Source organism: Melozone crissalis, unplaced genomic scaffold (genome assembly GCF_028551555.1).
Source record: "Melozone crissalis strain CALT ecotype California unplaced genomic scaffold, PUWL_Pcris_2 ptg000006l_1, whole genome shotgun sequence".
NCBI lineage: Eukaryota > Metazoa > Chordata > Aves > Passeriformes > Passerellidae > Melozone > Melozone crissalis.
The window spans coordinates 6,010,558-6,030,982 of NW_026535784.1; the positions used below are offsets into that span (position 1 = coordinate 6,010,558).

Sequence of the window (20,425 nt, forward strand, 5' to 3'; positions counted from 1 at the left end):
AACTGATGATAAGATGATTTTTTTTCAAGTGTTTTCTCAATATTATGCTCAGGATCCAGTATAAATTGAAGAGTGACCTTTTGATACTGAGTTAAATTGACTGCGTTTGCAAAGATTCTGTGGTTTCACTTAGTATAAATTTTGGATATTTGGTATACCACTGAAGTGGAATCCCGCACAATATCTTGTCATTGGTCCCCTTAATACAGTCAATAGCACAGCAGCTTGCTTGCAGATTGTTTTTTGTTTTATCTTCTCTCCAGAATCAAAGATTACTATGATAGAGGGGAAAGATACAGTTTACACAAATCCAATTGAAATGGCTTGCAAAATGTGGATGAATTCTGGTCAAAAGATGTAAAGCATGGGTTGCTAGCTTGATCCTCAAGTTCATGAGATGAGTAAGTCAATTAGTAGCTGTTCAGTTTATTATAAACTTAATTTCCAGGATGTAATGGAAACTTCTGAACTGCAACAACTTGTTCAAAGTAATAAGAATAAGGTGACTTTGTGGTAGAGGAATATTCAGTAGGCTTTTTTAAACTGGCATGTTTAGGTTAGAGCAGAAAAGTTAGATTTTTCACTTGTAAAGGTAGTTATCTTACTGGAACTATGGCAGCATTACTTCCAGTGATCCAAGGGCGTGATCTTAAAGAAAAGCCTATTTGCAAGTGGTCTGTACTGTGGTTTTGAGTTGTGATGCTTTAATACCAAGTGCTTGACACAGTTTTACAGTGTCAGGAGAGCATCTCACAGAGAGAAAGCAATCTGAGTTCAGTTACCAAGGCTGCGCATAAGAACTTTCTGAGAAATAAGCAACATGTTGATAATGATGATGATGAAGATTATTTATTTTATTTTATTCTATTTTATTTTATTTCAATTGTTATACTCTGAAGAGAGGAGGGGGAAAAATGGATGCTACTGGTGCTCCCATCTCCTTCAGCCTGTGGACATTTAGCAGGTCTCTCCAGTGGTGCCCTAATGTTCCTAGGAGTGATGCTGGGGATTTGTGCCCCTCTGGGACCTAGCTCTGCAAATTAGGCATTGCAGTACATGAATCGTAATTTTTTAATATTTATATTTATATTATACCTAGAATCACAATATTTATTTAATATCATTTTGGGGGGGAAAGCATTTTGTAGTTGTACAGCTCATTACTTCAAGTCTATATGTAGAGGAATCCAACTGGAGTGAAGCTTTTATGTAAATGTTGGCAAGTGGTTGGTCCTACAATTGAGATATATATTAACATTCCATATGAAGGGTAGTGGGGCTGTTGAAATCAGAAGGCAGGCTCTGGAGTCAAGTGGTCTTTGCCTGCAGGTGCATGTGAGGAGTATGAATATAGCTGCCTCCTTCAAGAAAAGAAAATATCTTGTTTCCTTTCCATACCCTAAAGGCATTTGCACAGGGGTGGTGATAATTAATCCCCATATTTCTACTTCATATAAAGAAATCTGGCTGTAATTTTCTCCTAGTGGGACTCCATTTTGTTTTTAAAGATAATTGATAGCTCTGGACTTAAGCATTTCAATTATGGGAGTGTCTCTTGGGGACCAGACTAACAGACCTTGTAAAAATGTTCTTATGCAAATGCATCATGTGAATTTGTACTGTAAGACAACGCAGGATGCCTAAGCATTTGCAAAGCAATTGAACAGTAAAATAGAAGCTGAGAAAGTTCTTCATATATATAAGGGCATGGGACTCATTGTGATCAGGTAAGGTGGTACAAGTGATTCACCACTTGGACCACTAATTCATCTTTGGCCCTGGGTACAGCCAGCTCTAAGTTGAGGGAAAGGTGGCGCTTGCCTTGGACAGGGCATGGAAAAGGCAGCAAAATCAACATGAGAGCTCTGTCTGTGCCATGCCATGGCAGATTGACTGCTTCTGTACCAGAAGAGGGGAAACTTGGGCTGTAGTTCTTCCCTTTCGTGGTCCTTGACTTACATTCTCATTTTTCTATGTCAGGAGTAGGAATACCAACCAACCTGCATCCTAATTCCTGTACACCTCCTACCCTTCCAATGCTTCTGTGCAGCCTGTGGCTCCTTATCCTCTTGTGGCAAAGCTTGGTTTGTGGGGCTAGTGCTGAGACAGCATCTGCCCCTACTCGTGCATGTTTGTTGACAGGAGTTGTTCAGGGCCTGAGTGGTGTTAATGAGCTTTTCAGTGCCTCTGCGTCCTTATGTGCAAAAAAGGGTGAATCTGTACCCCTCATTTCTTAAGGAAAAGACAATCTTAAGGATATCCTTACTCCAAAATTTGTAATTAAGGAATTAAGTCCTGTTGGAAATCCCTGGTGTGCTCACAAGTCAATTTTGTTTGTTTGAAGGTAGAGCCATAATGTATTAGTATTTTTAGATCACTCATATTTTCACCTGGAGGAAAAAAAAATTATTTTCTTTGTTAATTGTGCTATAAATAGATCTTAGGCTGATGAGGAGAAATGAGTCAATATGTTGAAATGGTGATCCCTTGTGAGTTCTGGTGTACACCTGGCTGCTCTGAATTGCTTACCAAGCTGGACTGCTGGAGTGGTGACAGCTTCTGCCAGCTGTGGATCTGTCCCAAAGTTTCCTGGGCTTTTTACAAAGATGTGGCCAGCTGCCACTGTTCCCAGCTCCTTGGGGCTGTGGATTAATAATGCAGCTTAGTCCCTGATCCTTCAGTATGAATCACAGTGGGCCTATGTGCTATTCAAATTGTCAGTAAAGAAGCTTCAGAGCATCATCATTCATTAGCTGATTTCATTCTTTGAGATACAGTCAGCTAAAGTTGTGCACGCACTAATCACAATTGAAAGGGAGAGGAGAAGTCACCCAAAGGGAAGATGTTGGAGATACTATTAATATGTTGAAAATATTTTCTAAAAGATGGGCTTGATACTCGTCTGGAATGGATCAGCATACCTGTGCTGATGAAAAGAGCTACAGGATAATCCTGACTCAGGACATCTGCACACTGGCTTCAGGGTTTTCAAGAAGAGATCACAGAAACACAGATAGATGGGTTGGAAGGGACCACAGAGGGTCAGCTGGACCAATCTCCCTGCTCAAGCAGGGCCATCCTGGAGCATGTGGCACAGGATTGTGTCCAGACAGTTCTTGGATGTCTCCAGTGACAGAAACTAAACTACACCGCCTCTCTGGGCAACCTGTTCCAGTACTCTGTCCTTCACAGAGAAAAGAAGTTCTTCCTCATGTTCAGGTAGAAAGTTTTGGGCATCAGTTTCTGCCTGTTGCCTCGTCCTGTTGTTTGGCCCCACTGAGCAGAGCCTGGCTCCATGCTCCTGCCACCCTCCCTCAGGTACTGACAGACATTGATGAGCTCCCCTCCCAGCTGTGTCTTCTCAAGGCTGAACAGGCCCAGCTCCCTCAGCCTGTCCTCACAACAGAGCTGTTCCAGTCCCTTCAGCATCTTTGTCACCCTCCTCTGGGCCTGTTCCAGCAGCTCCGTGTCTCTCTGGTCCTGAGGGCCCAGAACTGGACACAGAACTCCAGATGAGCTTCACCAGGGCTGAGTAGAGGGGCAGGATCACCTCCCTCAGCCTGCTGGCAATGCTCTCCCTGATGCACCCCAGGTACCACTGGCCCTCCTGGCCACAAGGGCACTGCTGGCTCATGGACACTTGGTGTCCACCAGGTCCTTCTTTGCAGAGCTGCTTTCCAGCAGTTTGGCCCCAAGCATGTGCTGGTCCCTGGGGTTATTCTTCCCCAGGTGCAGGATCCTGCATTTGCCTTTGTTGAATTTCAAATGGTCCCTTCCTGCCCATCTCCCAAACCTGCCCAGGTCCTTCTGAAGGGCTGCACAGCACTCAGGGGGATCAGTCCAAAGCTTCTATCCGCTTTGTGTCATCCATGAGCTTGCTGAGGAGGCATCTGAACATTCGTCCAAGTCACTGATGAATAAATTGAACAGTACTGGGCCCAGTGTTGAACCCTGGGGGACACCACTTGTGACAGGCCTCAAATCAGGCCCATGCCATTGATTACCACCCTCTGGGTTCTGCTGTTCAGCCAGTTCTCAATCCACCTCATTGTCCACTCATCCAGCCCATACTTCCTGAGTTTCCCTATGAGGATGTTGTGAGAGACAGTGTCAAAAGCCTTCCTGAGGTCAAGGTAGACAATATCCGCTTGCTCTCCCTTTATCCATCCAGGTAGTTTTTCCATCATGGAAGGCAGTCAGGTTGGTCAATCACGATTTACTTATCTTTAGTGAAATCATGCTTGACTACCTCTGATTGCCTTTGTGTCATCCATGTGGATATAGGTGGCCTCCAAAATGAGGTGCTCCATCACCTTTTTAGGGATCAAGGCGAGGCTGACTGGCCTCGTTGTTGTTGAGTGGGCCAATACTGGGCCCCATATTGAACCTTGTGGAGCACCACTCATGATGCCACTCATGACTCCTTGCCATTTTTGAAGACTGGGGTGACATTTGCTTTCTTGCAGTCCTCAGACACCTCTCCTGATCTCCATGACCTTTCAGAGATGACCAGAAGCAGTCTCACTATGATGTCTGCCAGCTCTCTCCAGCATTCATTGATGTGTTGTGTCAGGGCCTATGGACTTGTGGATTTCAAGTTTTCCTAGGTTTTCTCTAACCCAATCTGATGGTAATGACAGAGATTTTAAAATGTTGCATGATTTTTTAAAGGAAGAAAATTTAAGGATAAATTACAGCATTGCTCCCTATATACACCCTAAAGGGATGCCTATGAGTGACAGCATGGACAAGCTTCTGTTACAGCTCAATCTTTGGCCTCTGTGGATTGCTGACAAGCAACAGGTATTACAGGCATAACATGCTAACCACAGGGTGAGCCCAGCTCCATCAATAGTCAGAATAAGCAAAAGAGAAGGAATCATCAGGGGTAGAGGATTTAAATACCTTTGCGTAGGTAAATTATCAACTCATTTCACTGACCAAAGAGGGAATATCTCTGGAGACATTTTACTGAAGGCAGAAATGCAATTAGATTGTTACACAACTATTACAGTGTTTTTAGACAGAGAATTATTTTTAGTGCTGCAGAAGTATTAAATTATTAGAGCCAAACATGTGAAAGCAGAGAAGAGCACAGTTAAAAACTTTCCACGGTCTTTGGACTCCTAGATGGATTCATGTTTGAGGATTGGTTGATGTTCTCGCAGTTTACCTCTGTTGCATTCACCCATAAAGAGTGACATAAATGCCAGATTTTATTTCCTTTCAGAGCTAATGGCATTCTGGATATGCTGGAAATTTCTGTTGTCAGAAACACAGAAGTGTGTGCATTCATTGGCATACTTGTGTTCCTTGCCTCCTTCGTCTGGGTGAAAATTATAGGGATCAAAACATATCTGGCCCCAATGTCTTCATGCTAACATAACAGTGTGATTTGGAAGTGATGCATAACTGCTTCTGCATTTAAAAGGCAAGTTAGCAACATGGAGTCATTATGCATTGTTTTCATAAAAGTTTATTAATTGCATTTGCCATGCAGCTTTACATTTGAGATTATCCTCTGGTCCTTCTTCTTACACACTGTAGTTCATTTAGGTGGTCTAAATACCTAGGATCTGCTCCTATAAAGAGAAGCAAATCCTTCTTGTGAGATCCTGCTTGAAGTTAAGGACATGGTGGAGTCAGTTCCAGGGAGCACACAGCACATCCTCTGGCCTTGGCAGAGGTGGGGGGCTCCTCCTGTTCCACCGAGCCTGTGCGCTGAGCAGGTTGGATGCCAGTCTGAAATGTGAACTTCTGCAGTGACACTGCTGAAACTGTGAAAGAGCCTGCATTTGGCCGTGGTGTTGCTTCTCCCCAGTGCTGTCAACACCAAGACTCAGACTGCAACAGCAAAAGAGGAAGCTGCTGCTTCAGTGATTATTGTTCAGACATTGATGTACCCAACCATCTCTCCCTCTGCATCTCTCCACAGCACCATTTCTGCTGTATCTAATAATTGTGTTTCTTTATAAACAATGATTTAGGACAATTATTTAGCAATAGCATAGTTAAACCTTTAAGAGGTTATCTAGCAATGTCATTTTCTTGACTAATGTGTTCCTGCTGCCATGTCGTTTGTGAATAGACATGTGTTAGCCAGCTAGTGTGCTTCATCTGTGGTGACTTTGATTTATTTGCTCTGTAAATTGGGACTGAAGCAATAATGGAAAGTGACATTAATTGTTTAACAGAGTCCTCTTTGTCACATCCTCTGCTTTCTCTGGGGTGTTTGAATGTTGAAACTTGTACAAAACTAATTGAAATTGCTGTGATGAGGACCAGTGTCCGCTCAACTTTCTGTTCTTGAATGTCAGCACACTTGAATGTCTGTTTAAAGCATGAGAGTGGAGCAGCTAACAGCAAATATCAGGTTTTCTTCTGGCATGCTATTATTAAAGGAGGCATTCCCTGTTAGAAATAGCAACACTTCCAGCTTCATTGTCAGCTTTATAAGCTGCAAGGCTCAGCAGTGTGCCCCACCAGATGCACTTGCTGAAAACGTTCCTGGTATAGGGCTGGGGTCAGGCAGCCAAACCAGCCCATGGACACCCTTAGGCTCGAGGGCTGGCTCTCACACCATTCATCCCACCACCTGTGAGGGACTTGAAATGCCATTGGGAAAAAACACTGGTACACACTTTCTTGCCCAATATGCCTTTTCTCACTATTCTAGAAGTGACACGGTAATTTTTCTCTTTTCCTCTCAGAAAGTGGCTGTGAAAAGCTGAATTCGGAGCATGGCTTCATTTGGCTCCCTTCTGCCAATTTCATTCTCTACACACTGAATTATCACAGCTGTGTGCACATGTCTCCCTAGTATGGTGGAAATCACCTGACACCAAAATTTGGATACTTTTTCTCAGTGGATAAGTGCCTTTTGGCCTTTCAAGTAAATGCTTCTCCTTAGCATTAGCTTGCCTGAGTATTTATTTGTTTCTTGGAGATGGTGCCGTAAGCACCAGAACAGTGCTCTGCCTTAGCTTTCTAGCTCAAAGACAGCTTTTATGTTAGAAGCTATGAGGTGTGATTTGGCAGAGAAGCCTAGCAGGAGCAATTATCTGCGTGGTTTATGATCATCTCTGTTCAGAGTCTGCTAGATAAAAGTATTACTGAAAAAAGTCATGCTAAGGGGATACCCAGATTCACTTGATTATTTTTTTTCCAAAGTGTAACTTGGCAATGTTTTGCTGTTGCTTTTTTTAACTTCTTTTTTTTGCTTGTTTGTTTGTCTTGCTGGTATTATTTGTCCTGCTAGTTCACTTTCTTACTTTGAGATTTGAACTTAGCTGAAATTTTTTCACAGTGGGGACCTGGAGCATGATGAGCTGCTCTGAAGCCGGTGGAGAAACTCCCAATTTGATATCACTTGAATCAGTGAAAGGCTTTTCATTTACTTCAACAGCACTAGGATCAGCCTAGGAGTCCTAGATAATTGATCTGTCAAGATCAATTTCCAATCTCTCTGAAAACTAAATATAATGATTTTTACACAGTTCTATTTCTCAGTTCTAACTCTCAGCACTCAAAAAATCTGTATCTTAATATACAGTAGGGACTATATTTCATTAAAAATCAGGAGGTGCTTAAATTTACTCAATTTGACAAAAAGAAGTCTTGCTGCTGAAATAAGATATAAATTAACATTACAGGCACTTCTGATTAGAAATTAATCTATTTTTTATAATTGCAGTCAGAATTTGATAAATGCATACAATAGTGTATTGAGCACTCAAAAGACACAATTTGAAAGGACAACTTCAAAGGCAACCTCCCTAATATGTTTCTTTAAAAGAAACCCAAACAACCTGTCATTTACCATAGGAGTGCTGCTGGCTATTCTTACACCAGAATACTCAGGAATAAGAAGCTGTTTTATTTTGGAGCAAGGATTTGCAGAAATGTGGAAGGGAAACCCTTTCTTGCTTACACTGGACCATATATGTGAATGAAGTTTTCAGTGTTTTTCTGGTGATTCGTTTTGGTGTCCTGATTAGCTGTCTGATTCCTGTAATTTTGTCATGTCAGTTAGCTGGTGTTCAGTGTTGAAGAGCAAAAGAAAGGGACAGCCTGGGCTGACACCATCATTAGGTGTCAGCATCTTAGGCTCATCCTGTAATACAATCCCTGAGTGATCACTTATCATTCTTAACACCTGACAAAAGAAAGAATTGTGGAAGAAAAGTAAACTCGCATTACGCCATGAGTGCAAAGAGATTTCTTTTGAACAGAAATGGATCATTTTATTGTACCTAATTACATTGTCTGAGATTCTGTTGCAGGTTGCTGTTCCAAGGGCCAGTTTAACTATGAGTTGTCTGCTTGTTCACACACAGAGGCATCATTTTGTTCCTTTTCTCACATCGTTTTTTCCTTTTCTTTCCTCTTTTTATTTCGTGCTCTCCCACAGAAACTAGATGAAGAGAGCGAGGCAAACTTGCTAGCAGTTCTCACAGAAACACTGGACAGCATCCCTGTGGATGAGGATGGATTGCCTTCCTTTGATGCACTGACAGATGGAGATGTGACCAACGAAAATGCCGCTAGCCCCTCCCCAGTGCCCGACGGCGCCCCTCCGACCCAGGAGGCAGAAGAGCCGTCTCTAGTAAGAACCCTTCCTACTGTTTAACAGGAATTGGATGTGCCTCTGGCCACCCGCTGCATGGGTATGATGTAGTCACAGTAAGGTCTGGACTTTTCATTTAGACTGGAGAGGAAAATCGAGTAAAGAACTGAGAATTAAGTGGGGGAAACCACCCCCCACCAAATAGCCATAGGATGATTAATATGGCAGTCTATTAAAAAGTTGTTGAAAAGGTTGTTTTTGAAACTCTTAAGCTAATGGGGCTGACATTTTTGCTTATCATTCTGTTCAGATGAGTCGGGGTAATGGTTCTTAACTCATATTTCATTTCTCGGGGCTCTTTTTGTTGTGTGTGTTTAGACATCATTTTTGGTGATCTCTGAAGAAAGGCCCAATGAGTCTGTTGGGATGCAGGGCTGATTTTGTGTCTTTAACATCGATTTGACCAGTAAGCATCAGCTTAATGCTAACCAGGGCAAAACTGAATCCTGGGTGAGGATGTGGGTGAAACATTATATGCATTTTGCTTAGTAAATCTGGTTTGTGATGTGATTGTGTTTCTGCTGAAAGCCTCTTATCACTGGCTTCAGTGGGAACAGAGCCAGATACCTGAATCTTGACACCGTATCCATTACTCTGTTAAAGTTTATGTCTCTGTATAGATCAGAGGCCTCTTCATGTCAAAGAGATCACTGAGAATTTCATTTTGCCCTGGATTCAGAGATCCATGATCCCTGTCAGTTCTGCTTGCCACTCAGTATACTGCAGTAAAGGGAGCAGAAATGTGCTGCCAAGCCAGAAGGAAATGAAATCTGTTTACTCTGAGGAATATCAAGTCCTGCTTTTTGTTTTATTGTACTTTGCTTGCTGAAATTGATATAACTAACTTTAAGTAACTATGCAGAAATGTAGATAAGTCACTTTAATTGATAAAGATGTGTAACTCTTTTCCTTCCACCTCCCTTTCCCTGATGTGTTTGTAGCTTAAGAAGCTCTTGCTGGCTCCAGCCAACACTCAGCTAAATTACAATGAATGCAGTGGTCTCAGCACACAAAACCATGCAAACACTAATCACAGGATCAGAACAAGCCCTGTGGTTGTTAAGGTACAAACTTAATTTTTATAATAAGGGGAAAAAAAAGAAAATGTAACAAGATCTTTTATGCTTTTAGCAATCAAGCAAGAAGTAGATCTGAATGTATTGTATGTGCTTACTATCTTCTAACTAATTTTTAAAAAATGTGAGTTGTAGACTGGGTTCCAGAAAATCATCTGAGCTCTTTTATGCTCTGAATATTTCATTTATGCCCCTTCTTTTGGCAGAGTTCAGTTGTAGTCACACCGTCTGTTACTCTTACCTACTTTACTGATACACAGAGTAGGATGGGATGTGATAAAATTTGCTGATGGATTGGTGTTGTTTATGGGTGACTCCAGGATGTGGGACTGCCATTTCCCCAGCTGTCTGACCTAAGACAAATGACACTGGATTCTTGGCAAAAGATGTATATTAAACATTGGTTGGATGGAATGGGGGGCTTGGACGTAATTCTGTTAGCAGGCAGTATTAAACAATGTTTGTCTTGCCGTTCAGTGTAACTGAAAACGGGCCATTTAGGAGTACTTAAGAGAGTTGTGAATACTGGGCCCAAGCAATCAGCAGCAAATTAAGGTTTAAACCAGCTTATTTTTTTGTTCACACTAAAGGCGCTGTAGGGTCTTGTTAGTTACATGTTGCTGAGTAGGAACATTGCAGTGTAGGAGAAATGAAATAAAAAGCTGCATAAATGTCATTTAGGAATTTTAAATGTAATTTTCTTTCCTTGTTCTGCAAATAGTTATTCACAGCTCATAGATCTAGTACACTTAGGCTGAACACTTCATTGAAAATCTCATCTCTTCAGAAAACCTATATCCATTTTGATAAGGTTCAGCTCACTAATTTTAGCTTTACTTTATTTTATTTTATTATTTTATTTTACCCTGTTTTAAGACTGAGAATTCATGGAGCAATAAAGCGAAGAGCATTTGTCAACAGCAAAAGCCTCAGAGACGCCCCTGCTCTGAACTTCTCAAATATCTGACTACGAATGATGATCCTCCTCAGACCAAACCAGCAGAGAACAGGAACAGCAGCAAAGAGAAATGCACCTCCAAAAGGAAGCCCCATCTGCAGTCTCAGACAAATCATCTGCAGGGTAGGTGTGGGACTGCAGAATACAGCTTTGGTACCAGCAGTAACCCTGGGAAACTGAAGTACCATGGTTGGGAATACCCTCAGTACTTCTTCTGTTCTTTGGATTAGTATTGGAAACCCAGCATCACTTCTGTGTAAAGAGAATTTTTAAACAGTATTATGAAGTTGGAATTAGTTAGCTAGATTTAGCTTTTAGACATATTTGATTATTTTGTTTATTGCCCCAAGCCTCAGAAAACGATCTCAGGAAAAGTTTAGCAAATACCACATGGCAATATACCAAGCTAGCTGGAGGGAAGTGTAGCACTAAGAAATCATTATACCCCTAAACAAGTTCGGCAGGTCAGTTCATTAGTGAGCTTCTTTCTCTGTTGCTGGAGTAAAACTGAGGGCATTGTTAACCTGCCACATAGCTCTTAAGAGACAATAAATAGTGCTCTCACTGCTACAGAGAAAACAATAAATGTGTCATTCCTGTTAAAGCTGGAATGCTGGTTTGTAATTTTATTTGTAAATAGTTGAAAGTTTAGATGCTATCCTGATCTTTCTCTCTTGTTTTTGGATTTTTTATGGTCAAAACTAAACACTTCTGTTGACTTTTAGTATCCCCTGATGTGTAAAAAACTGGTCTATATTACAAGTAGTTTCTGTGACAGAGATGCAAGAACTTAAAGCTTCCTCTCTCACTTTCTCTCCCTCTCTTTCCCTCTGTTTTCCCACGATAAAGGAAAGCTGTCAAAGCTTACGAACCCAAAGGGAGCTTTTTAAAATTATTGCTACTTTAAAATACATCTATGTATTGATGTTGGCCTGGCATCTGAAAGGCTTTGTGCCTGCCTCAGACACATCGGTACCAATCCTGGATGCCTCCACTAAAGTCAGTGGAAGTTACCTGTCTGCAACAAAGATCAGGATGTGACCTTAAATGTGGTGTTTGGTATTTTCAAAGCAACAGTTGTAAACTGTATGTTCTTTCTTCTTTTCCCCTCCCTCTTTCTTGCATTTCAACCTCTATCAAATCTGTTTTCTCATTCTGCACTAGGAAGTATAAGCAAACCTAATAAAAATAATCTTCCCTTCCTGTCAGTTAATATTGTTCTAGCAGCTGTACATTCTGACATTCTAAGTAAGGGTTTTCTCCATTATGGGCTCAAATTATCTGAACAATATTTCTCATATGAAGGAAATCCAACTGCTCCTAAAGCTTCTTTCTGCCAACTGCCACTTCTTCTGGATGGCTTTATCAGTCTGCTTTCACAGCAGAATTCAGACTGAACTCTACGTGTGAAACCTGGGTCTGTTACTGCAATGGTACTGAAAAACAGAACTGCCAGAAGTTACAGGGGGCTTTATTAACACTGTTGGATGTTAAGGTGGCAGGTGATAAGGTGCATCATGTATAACATGCTCTATGCACATGTATGTTATACCCATACAGAGATACATGTGCACACAAGCATGCGTGCAGATTACAAAGTCCTTCTATTCAGATCAGAGCTGCTTTTTTTCCCCCAGCTGAGCAATTGTGTAGATTCAGTTCAAAGAGTCAGGGCACACTGAGCTGTGGAAACAACACGGAGGAGAGGTTAGGAAAGTCCAAAGGGACATATAGCTAACAACTGTGCTAAACAGATGACTGTGATTTTAGTGGTCTTGCAGGTGAATTTGCAGGCACAGAGAAATTACCTTCTTTAATTTTCCTGTGCTTTAATTTACAGGCTTCTGAAATGTTTTTTCAGCAAATTTGCCTCATGCACCAATATATAACTTCAATATCAATGGATTTGCATATAATGTAAATACAAGAATATAATGCTTTCAGCTTGGACAGTCAATTCATGCAGAATCAACCTTGCAAATTTAACTGATATTTGCAGACCTGCAGTCATTGGTTCATACATTTAATCAAAGGTACAAGAAAATTGGCTTCTTCTGTTTTAAAAAACTATCACAGTCTGAGGTTTTCTTTCAGACTTAGGGAAAGCTCACAAAGGATAAGTCAAATGTTATTTTCCTCTAGGGTGACTGTTGAAAACATATTGCAAACCCACGGGAATGTCCACAAACGCATTCATGCCAAAGATCATCTGTGGTTTTGCACTGAAATTTGCCCATGAGGAGACATAGTTCTTTTGAACCTGAATGTTTTCAATTTACAGGGACAAGCAACTTGATGTGAACTCTTTTTAATTTAAAAAAAAAAAAAAACACACTACAGTAGACCTTGAAACTCTAAAAAACAGGCACCATGTAAAATGACAATGTCTTGGCTAAATATTTACACTATCAATAGCTGAATGTGAGTATGAATCCTTTGCAGAAAGAGTGTTTGGTCAAGCTCTTGCCTAGCAATAAGAAAACTGATGGATGTTCTGGTATGTGAACTTCTCAGTGGGAGAGCTCAGTGATATCTGCCTAAAATTAATACATGGGAGTGTGAGATAATGCCTTGGTTCTCTGCCCATCTCTGGCAGATTTGCACTGTCCCTCAGTGCTTCAGAATTTAATAAGAGTATACTCTGATATGCAACTATTCTGTGGGACTAATAAGAGCTAGAAAGAGACTTTTAAGAGACGTAAATAGCTCTTACACATTCAGCTTCCTTAGCCTAAATTGGTTAAGAGTGTGCCAATTTTTATTTCAAAATAAAAAAAAAATAAGGAAGGACTCTGTATAAAACTTTATTCCAGAGCCTTACTGCAAGATCTGTTTTTTTTAAGCCAATTTTACCTCTATGTAGCCACAGGCAAACATTAGTATTCCTAGATGTATATAAATTGCACATAAAGATGTGTCAGGTTGCATTCAGTTTTACTGCACCTGCTGTAATGCACAGATCAGTGACTGTGCTGGACCAGACAAATAACTCGTTGAGGTGCATCTCCTCACTCCAGCAGTGACTTCTGAGGAAGGTGAACCTGAGGTGAACACCTGAGCTTCCTTTTCTCATATGGGGAGGAGAAGAAACAATGTGCAGCTTTTGAGAATTAATTTTTTAAAATGTTATATTACTTCAGGAATGCTCTAGAGCATATAAAAGTAATCAATTTGCATATAAAATCCCTTAATGTTGATGGGAGCTCCAAGCCTGTAATGAATATGAAATATGCAGTAGTGACACTCTGGACAAAAGATCTGCAGTGCAGGAGTGTTCAAGGGGAACATTTTGTCTTAAGTAATTAATCTGCAGAAGAGATCCCCTGCTGTTGTTCCTGCTACAATGCTCTCTGTGTTTAAAACATCAATCTAACTTCTGAAAAGTAAAATTTGCAAGTACTATAATTTTTAATTTTAAAGGCATCTTAGTTGTATTACAACATCCTGGTTCTTGGCTTGCTCTGAGAAAATACAATTTTGCATGAGGAAAAGCTGCAAAGACTTACATTTTTATAGCCAGAGCTTTGTTTTTTTGCGTATGTCGGGATTGTAGTGCTGAGAGCTTCAACCCCATTTTTAACCATCTGTGACTATGTCCATGGTTTGTGGTAGTTTGCAGCATAATTTGCAAAAATTTGGACTATAACTGGTTGGACTCTGGCCTCATAGAAACAACCTATTCTCAGTACTGTATATGAAATTGTATCTTGTAAAATTAACTGAATATTCATAACGTTCTGTTACTTTGTAGTTATTCTGCTGCTCCTGTTTCCAAATAAAACGTGAACTGTAGTATAAATTAACACTGAGAGAAGTAACATTTTCACAGTGTATCCTGTAGAGTTCTTCATTGATTTTTAACATGTACCACTCTTCTTCTGAAATGTTCTTGTCATTTGGGTTGTCTACTGTATTTCAGAGGTACAGTAATTGATGTAAATAATTGTTGAAATTTAGGTGCCCTTTTAGTGCTAGTGAATAAGGAATCGGGATGTGTCTCTTTACTTATCTATCTGAGATACACTGAAATGGCAATTGCACTATTAGAGCTTGGCCCTAACTGACTACCACATGATTCCAATGCCAAAGTATAAAGAAATGTTTGCAGTATACTTTACAGAGTGTTTAAATATTGCATAATTGTTTTTTTTTTTCCTTTAGCCAAACCAACAAGTTTATCACTTCCATTGACACCCGAGTCACCAAAGTAAGTACTAAAAAGTGCAAACATTTATAAAAGGGAGGGGGGTTCAGTAGATTTTGGCTACAGCAACTCCATTTCAGCTTGTTTTTATAAATGTGCCCTGTCTTCCAGTGATCCCAAGGGTTCCCCATTTGAGAACAAGACTATTGAACAAACCTTAAGTGTGGAACTCTCTGGAACTGCAGGTGAGACATGCAAAATGACTGCTCTTTCTTTAAGCATGGCTTGTGTGTGTTTGTTTACTTTATTATAGCACAAATGTGCTGAGATCTCACAGAAGTCTCCAGTAGATTCACTTCAGTGCAGTTCAGCATTACATTTTTATCCAGCTACCTGAGAAGAAACGTGTTTGAAAATACGGTTCCAAACCTACACAGGAGAGCATAATTTCTGAGAAAATATGAATGAAACCATTTATCTGTTATATTTCTCCATTTCCCCATAGATTTGTGTACAGCTGAGCACCATCTTTCAAAGACAAACCCCACAGCACAGTGTAATAGATGTTGCAGATGTAAAAGTTATGTCATTCAGTCTGTCTACAGGCCGGTCTGTGGCTGTACATGACTGCATGTTTCAGTGCTTTGTCATTTCTAGATGAATACATCACAAATAACAGCTTTCTCCTCTACCACTGAACAACTAATTGTCCCATAGTTTAGAGGTAATTTTTAAAAGTGGTATTCATTTTGTATTCCTGCTTTTTCTTTTTCTTCCATTAACACACTTCACACAACCTCCCTTTATCTTCCTCCTCCTTTCTGATCCCTGGATTTGTACCTTTTGAAGATTTGTAGGATTTTTTTATCATATAGTGGTTTAGTTCGTGCATCACCCATTTAATCATTCGTTTAATTTGTCTGCTCTTCTTTCTGCTGAAGTCAATTCCTTCAGACTCAGATCTGTTTTATGGCATTCCTCTGAACTCTTTTTTGCCTCTGTTTTCTTCAAGTGTCCTGAGCTGAGCACAAAAGAACACATTGAGCTCCACCTGAGCTATTGCCAAGACCATTTTCTTTCTCAGTTGTGTAATATTGAAAATTAAGAGATGTACTTGGCACGTGCTTCTCTCAGGATAGCAGTAGGTTGTAAACTATCTGATCTCTAGCATTGTGGGGGAAGGGGTGTATTGCAAAAAAGGTCTTGAGGTACCACAAATTAACTTGGTGCTCCTGAATTCAGTGGCAGCAGGCCCAGGCTGGGTTTGGGTAGGTACACTGGGCTATCACCTTCCTACAACCATCATTTTACTTTTTCAGAAATTTTTTCATTAGTTCAGCACTAAAACATGAACACTTTTCCCTGCTGTCTCCTGGAAGCCTGCAGTCTTAGTCATTCCTCTCACAGCAAAAGGAAGCATTCTTCCTACACATCTTCATTTTGCAAGACCAACATAAACATGGCAAAATTCACTGTATGCAGGAGGATAATCCTATTCAGTGCCAGTAAGTGAAGTGGAGTGGAGTGAAGTGAAGCATGGAGAAGCCTCTTCCATCACTACAGGACAGCAAGTCTGCACAAGGGTGCCCATTTGTAAGCACATGGATAAGTCAGTGCTTAGTGCTGCCAACAGAAAGGGGCAGATGAGGTGACTACAGCAGAGTGGTACAAGCAGCCGTTGAAATCACTGAAGGAAGCAGTGTTTTCTCCCAGCCAAAAAGTCAGCAGCCTGCTTTTCCATCAGCTGACTAGACAGAAATTGGGAGTCAGTCTGACCCCTGGACAATCCTCTGGTATTTTGTCCATAGTGGCAACAGGAATGGTCTTGGTATTACCAGATTCATTCCGCTCCATCAGCCGTGCACAGAGGAGGAAACAAAACAGCTCTGTAGGTGCTTGGAAAACATAATCAGGAGAACTGGTGCATTAAAAAAGCAACAGAAGCTGGGAAACAGCACAACTGGCCACATGTGTAAACAGGAATGCTCTACTATGATTCTGTGATTTCTTTTCCCCGCTACAAGTAAAAGAAGTTAGCGAGGAAATAACCTGATGATATTCAGGAATAATGAGTATTGGAGTGTTGTGTGGCCAGGGAGCTGGGCAGTGTTACCAAGCAGTGCACATAATGGTGGCTCTTGGACTTCATGTTGCACTTCACAAGATTTCAGGAGATGATGCAGTAACTATTTTAACCTCTTCCTATGTGTATTAGTTTTTATTTTTATATTCATGTATGTATGTAAACCTATAAAAATATGCATGTCTTGCTTTTTAAGTAATTTGTACTGCAGTAGTTTTGTGTCCTGAGTCTGCTTGTGCTGGAAGCAAAGTACGTAATAGAAACAGCCTGGAGTAGTTAAGAACTTATAGCATATTGTGTGTGTGCATGTGTGTGTAAATCATGGCAGAATTGGGACCCATTTCAGTTTGAAAAACAACCAAAACTAAAATAAGGAAAAAAGTAGTGGTAGTAGTGATTAATAATACCTTGAAGTTTTTTAGTGAGAACCCTGGCAACTCCAAATTATATCCAGATAACCGCATTGCTCATTGTCCTTATATAGGGCAGCTTGCACCATACAAGCACTATTTATTATAATTTAAATAGGAGTTACCTTGATCTCACTACTGAATTGAAAAGACCATTAGCAGTGCTGCTTGCACTATCGAAGCACAAAGTATTTTAATATAAATAGCAACTCCCTTGATCTTTCTGCTGAAAACAACATTGCTTCCCTCACTGATGAATTAACTATAGACCAGAAAAATAAATAAATAAAAACATTTCCCACATGAGCCATCAATCTTCGTCACACACACATTTTGGATTCATGTATCTAAAGTTAAACTGAAGCCATTCTCTTGCCAGTGCTACATCTTGCTTTACAACAGATTTGTTAGTAGTCATGAGTGTAACTTTGTCCTCCCTAAAACTGTCAAAACATCGATTTGTCAAATTACAAGGAACAAATATTCTTTGAAGTGTTTTCATGCCACGCATAAGAATTCTTTCAATGCACTGTAAGTAAGTGTCCTAAGTCCATTGCTGTATAAAGTCCTATCTCTTGAAGTTGATTATTCTAGTGTTATTCTGAGGAAGCTGGACCAGAACATCATGGCATGGAGGGAGTCCTAGGAAATGATAATGCAGTGAATGAAATTCTTGTGTCAGATGAGTCTTCTGAGTGAGGGACTCAGAAGAGATGCATCTCTTTTTCAACAGCCATCTGCATTGCCCTCCTTGAAGAGGCTGTGGGCTTGAACCTCTCCAGTGTCTCCCAGAAATCTGGGATGGGTCTGTGTCACCTCTTTCCTCTTTGTTAGCAGTCAGGATGAGGGGGCAGGGTGGGGCAGGGAGGGATGGGCTGTGCAAACAGACTCACCAGGATGACTCACCTTCTGGAGGTGGCAATGTTTCTCTTGGCAGTCAAGGGCTCCTCATTGTTTTAGACTTTCGATTGTCTTAGACAAACGTCTGAATGCCAGATATTAGATAGCATAGCTTCTAATTAATCTCTCTCTGTTCCCTGTGTCTTAAACCTTCACACCTAAATACTCAAACACGAAGTTGGTTTAAGTGCTTATGGCTCAATCAGTAACTAGAGGGCTATTTCCACCCTCTTGGTGAAAAGTCTCTAATTTGATACAGATCCCTATAATTTATTGTAGTGTAAAACTGCTCACTGGTCTTGTGGGAAAAACTTGACTTTTCTGAAAAATGGCAGAAAAAGCTATATTTTCTGTCATCAGAAAAGCTGATGTGCACAATCAAGTTGAAGAGTGATTTGGAACATGGTTGAGGATACTGATAACCTGCTATTTGCCCACCTCTAGATTTGTGTTGCCTCTTACTTGTCAGAAAAAAATACTTAAAAATCTGTCATCTAAGAACTTCTTTGACCTCAGAATGATTTCCGATAAAATGAGATGTGAGATGGAGAGAGTTGTCCAGAAGGAATAAAATCTAGTGAAATATTTGATGTTTTCAGGCATCTATGTTTATTCTCTCCAGCACTGACAACAGGATTAAACTGAATATTCAACAAGCATGTAGTTTTATATGATGACTGTTTAATTTTATTACATTTTCCTAGCTTCTGCAATTTAGTGCCATACAAACACTCTTCTACTGAATGAAGCTGTTATCTTGTGGTCAGTTTTTAAAGTGGCCTTAAATAATGTTTCTCTTGACAATCCATTTTCAAAATCATAGGTATGAAAGAATTCATTTTCAATGCCTCTCAAAAGCCCAGTGCACATGTAGAAAGGTTCCAGGGCTGCGTTCCCCAAAAGACATTAATTATCAGCCCACTCAAAACACAGCAAACATCATCAAACATTGGAATGCTGAGATACCGTAGAGATTTAGAAATATCTGTGTCTATGTAAAACAGTAGTGAAAATCAGTCCTAAGAAGTCCAGATGTCACTTTTAATGCAAAGGCAAAGGCACTCCCCCCCCTAATTTCTGCTTATCAACCTAGCTGAGCTAAATGAGTAACACTTTTTTTTTACAAGTTTTTTTTAAAGTGGAGTTTTGGAATGTATCGAAAGTAGTTTCACCCTCCCAGAGATTTCTGGAAGGAAGTTACTTGGCCAAGGTGGCAGAGTTGGCACATATGCAAACAGCTTTTGTTGCACAGACACAGGGAGGATGGTGCTGCTTTGGCAGCAGTGCTGGCAATTTGATATATGCTGTTTTCTAGCACAAGATCACGGAGTGAGTTCGTAGTGTATAGACAGAGCAAGGCAAAGTGCAAACGTACCATTTACCAAAGCTATTCAATTAAGGAAAAGTCCCTACAAAGAAAATGGTTTTATAGCATGTCATGAAAAAATACTTGCCTTCTACTTTAAAAAGAAAAAAGACTGTTTAAGGGGGATGATTGTAGAGTATGTACCACTTCTAACAGATTTGCTGTGCAGAAGTACATAAGTGTGAGTGATGTAGAGGTACTTGTTTATTATAGAGCACATTTCAATGCAGTAATCATAAATATTGCTAAGGTTGTGCTCTGTTGAAATATGACCTACATACTCTTGATTGTTTGTGTTACGTGATTTGTCTGACACCCATTACATTCTGGGTAATGGCAGCCATTTGTTGCTGTGCACAGCAGGCTCTTTTGACAAAAGAAAATAGGCAGCAATAAAAAAGCTATAGTCTGAATTACATTCTGCACAGCGCTGCACTGCTGAGAGTTTGTGCAAGTGTGTTAACAATGCTCTGAACTGCCTCTTGTCAGCCTTCAGCCTGTAATGGCCATCTGTCCTTCCATAAATCTGTCAAAACCTGCTAAGTTCAAGAGAGAGTACAGAATATACCTTGTACTGTCAATGCCTAAATGTACACACTGGGGAGAAATCAGTGTGCGTGAAATAATCCAGTGGTTACAGAATATTGTAATGCCATTGATGTGGGAGGGTGGCCCTCGGTGGGGATTACCAGGGATTAGGGTGAAGATGAACAAGTGTGCAGCCAGCTGGTTTTCTCAGAATTCTCCATTTGGAGATAGGTTAGGGGGCACTCTGGAGGTGCACTTGGAGTGGTGACGTGTGATCAAAACTTCGCTCCCTCCTCCATCCCCCAGTGTAGGTTTGTTCAAAAGGTAAATGAAC

At 40.5% G+C, this 20,425-nt stretch overlaps 1 protein-coding gene across 2 annotated transcripts in view; it reads left to right on the top strand.

Moving 5' to 3' along the window:
• PPARGC1A (PPARG coactivator 1 alpha) overlaps window positions 1-20,425 on the top strand; it is a 363,473-nt gene that overhangs the window by 323,361 nt on the left and 19,687 nt on the right. For both annotated transcript variants that reach the window (XM_054294682.1, XM_054294688.1), the window contains exons 3-7: window positions 8,411-8,605; window positions 9,568-9,690; window positions 10,579-10,783; window positions 14,822-14,867; window positions 14,976-15,049. In XM_054294682.1, coding sequence (XP_054150657.1) covers window positions 8,411-8,605; window positions 9,568-9,690; window positions 10,579-10,783; window positions 14,822-14,867; window positions 14,976-15,049 — 643 coding nt within the window. The remainder of the gene's footprint in view (window positions 1-8,410; window positions 8,606-9,567; window positions 9,691-10,578; window positions 10,784-14,821; window positions 14,868-14,975; window positions 15,050-20,425) is intronic.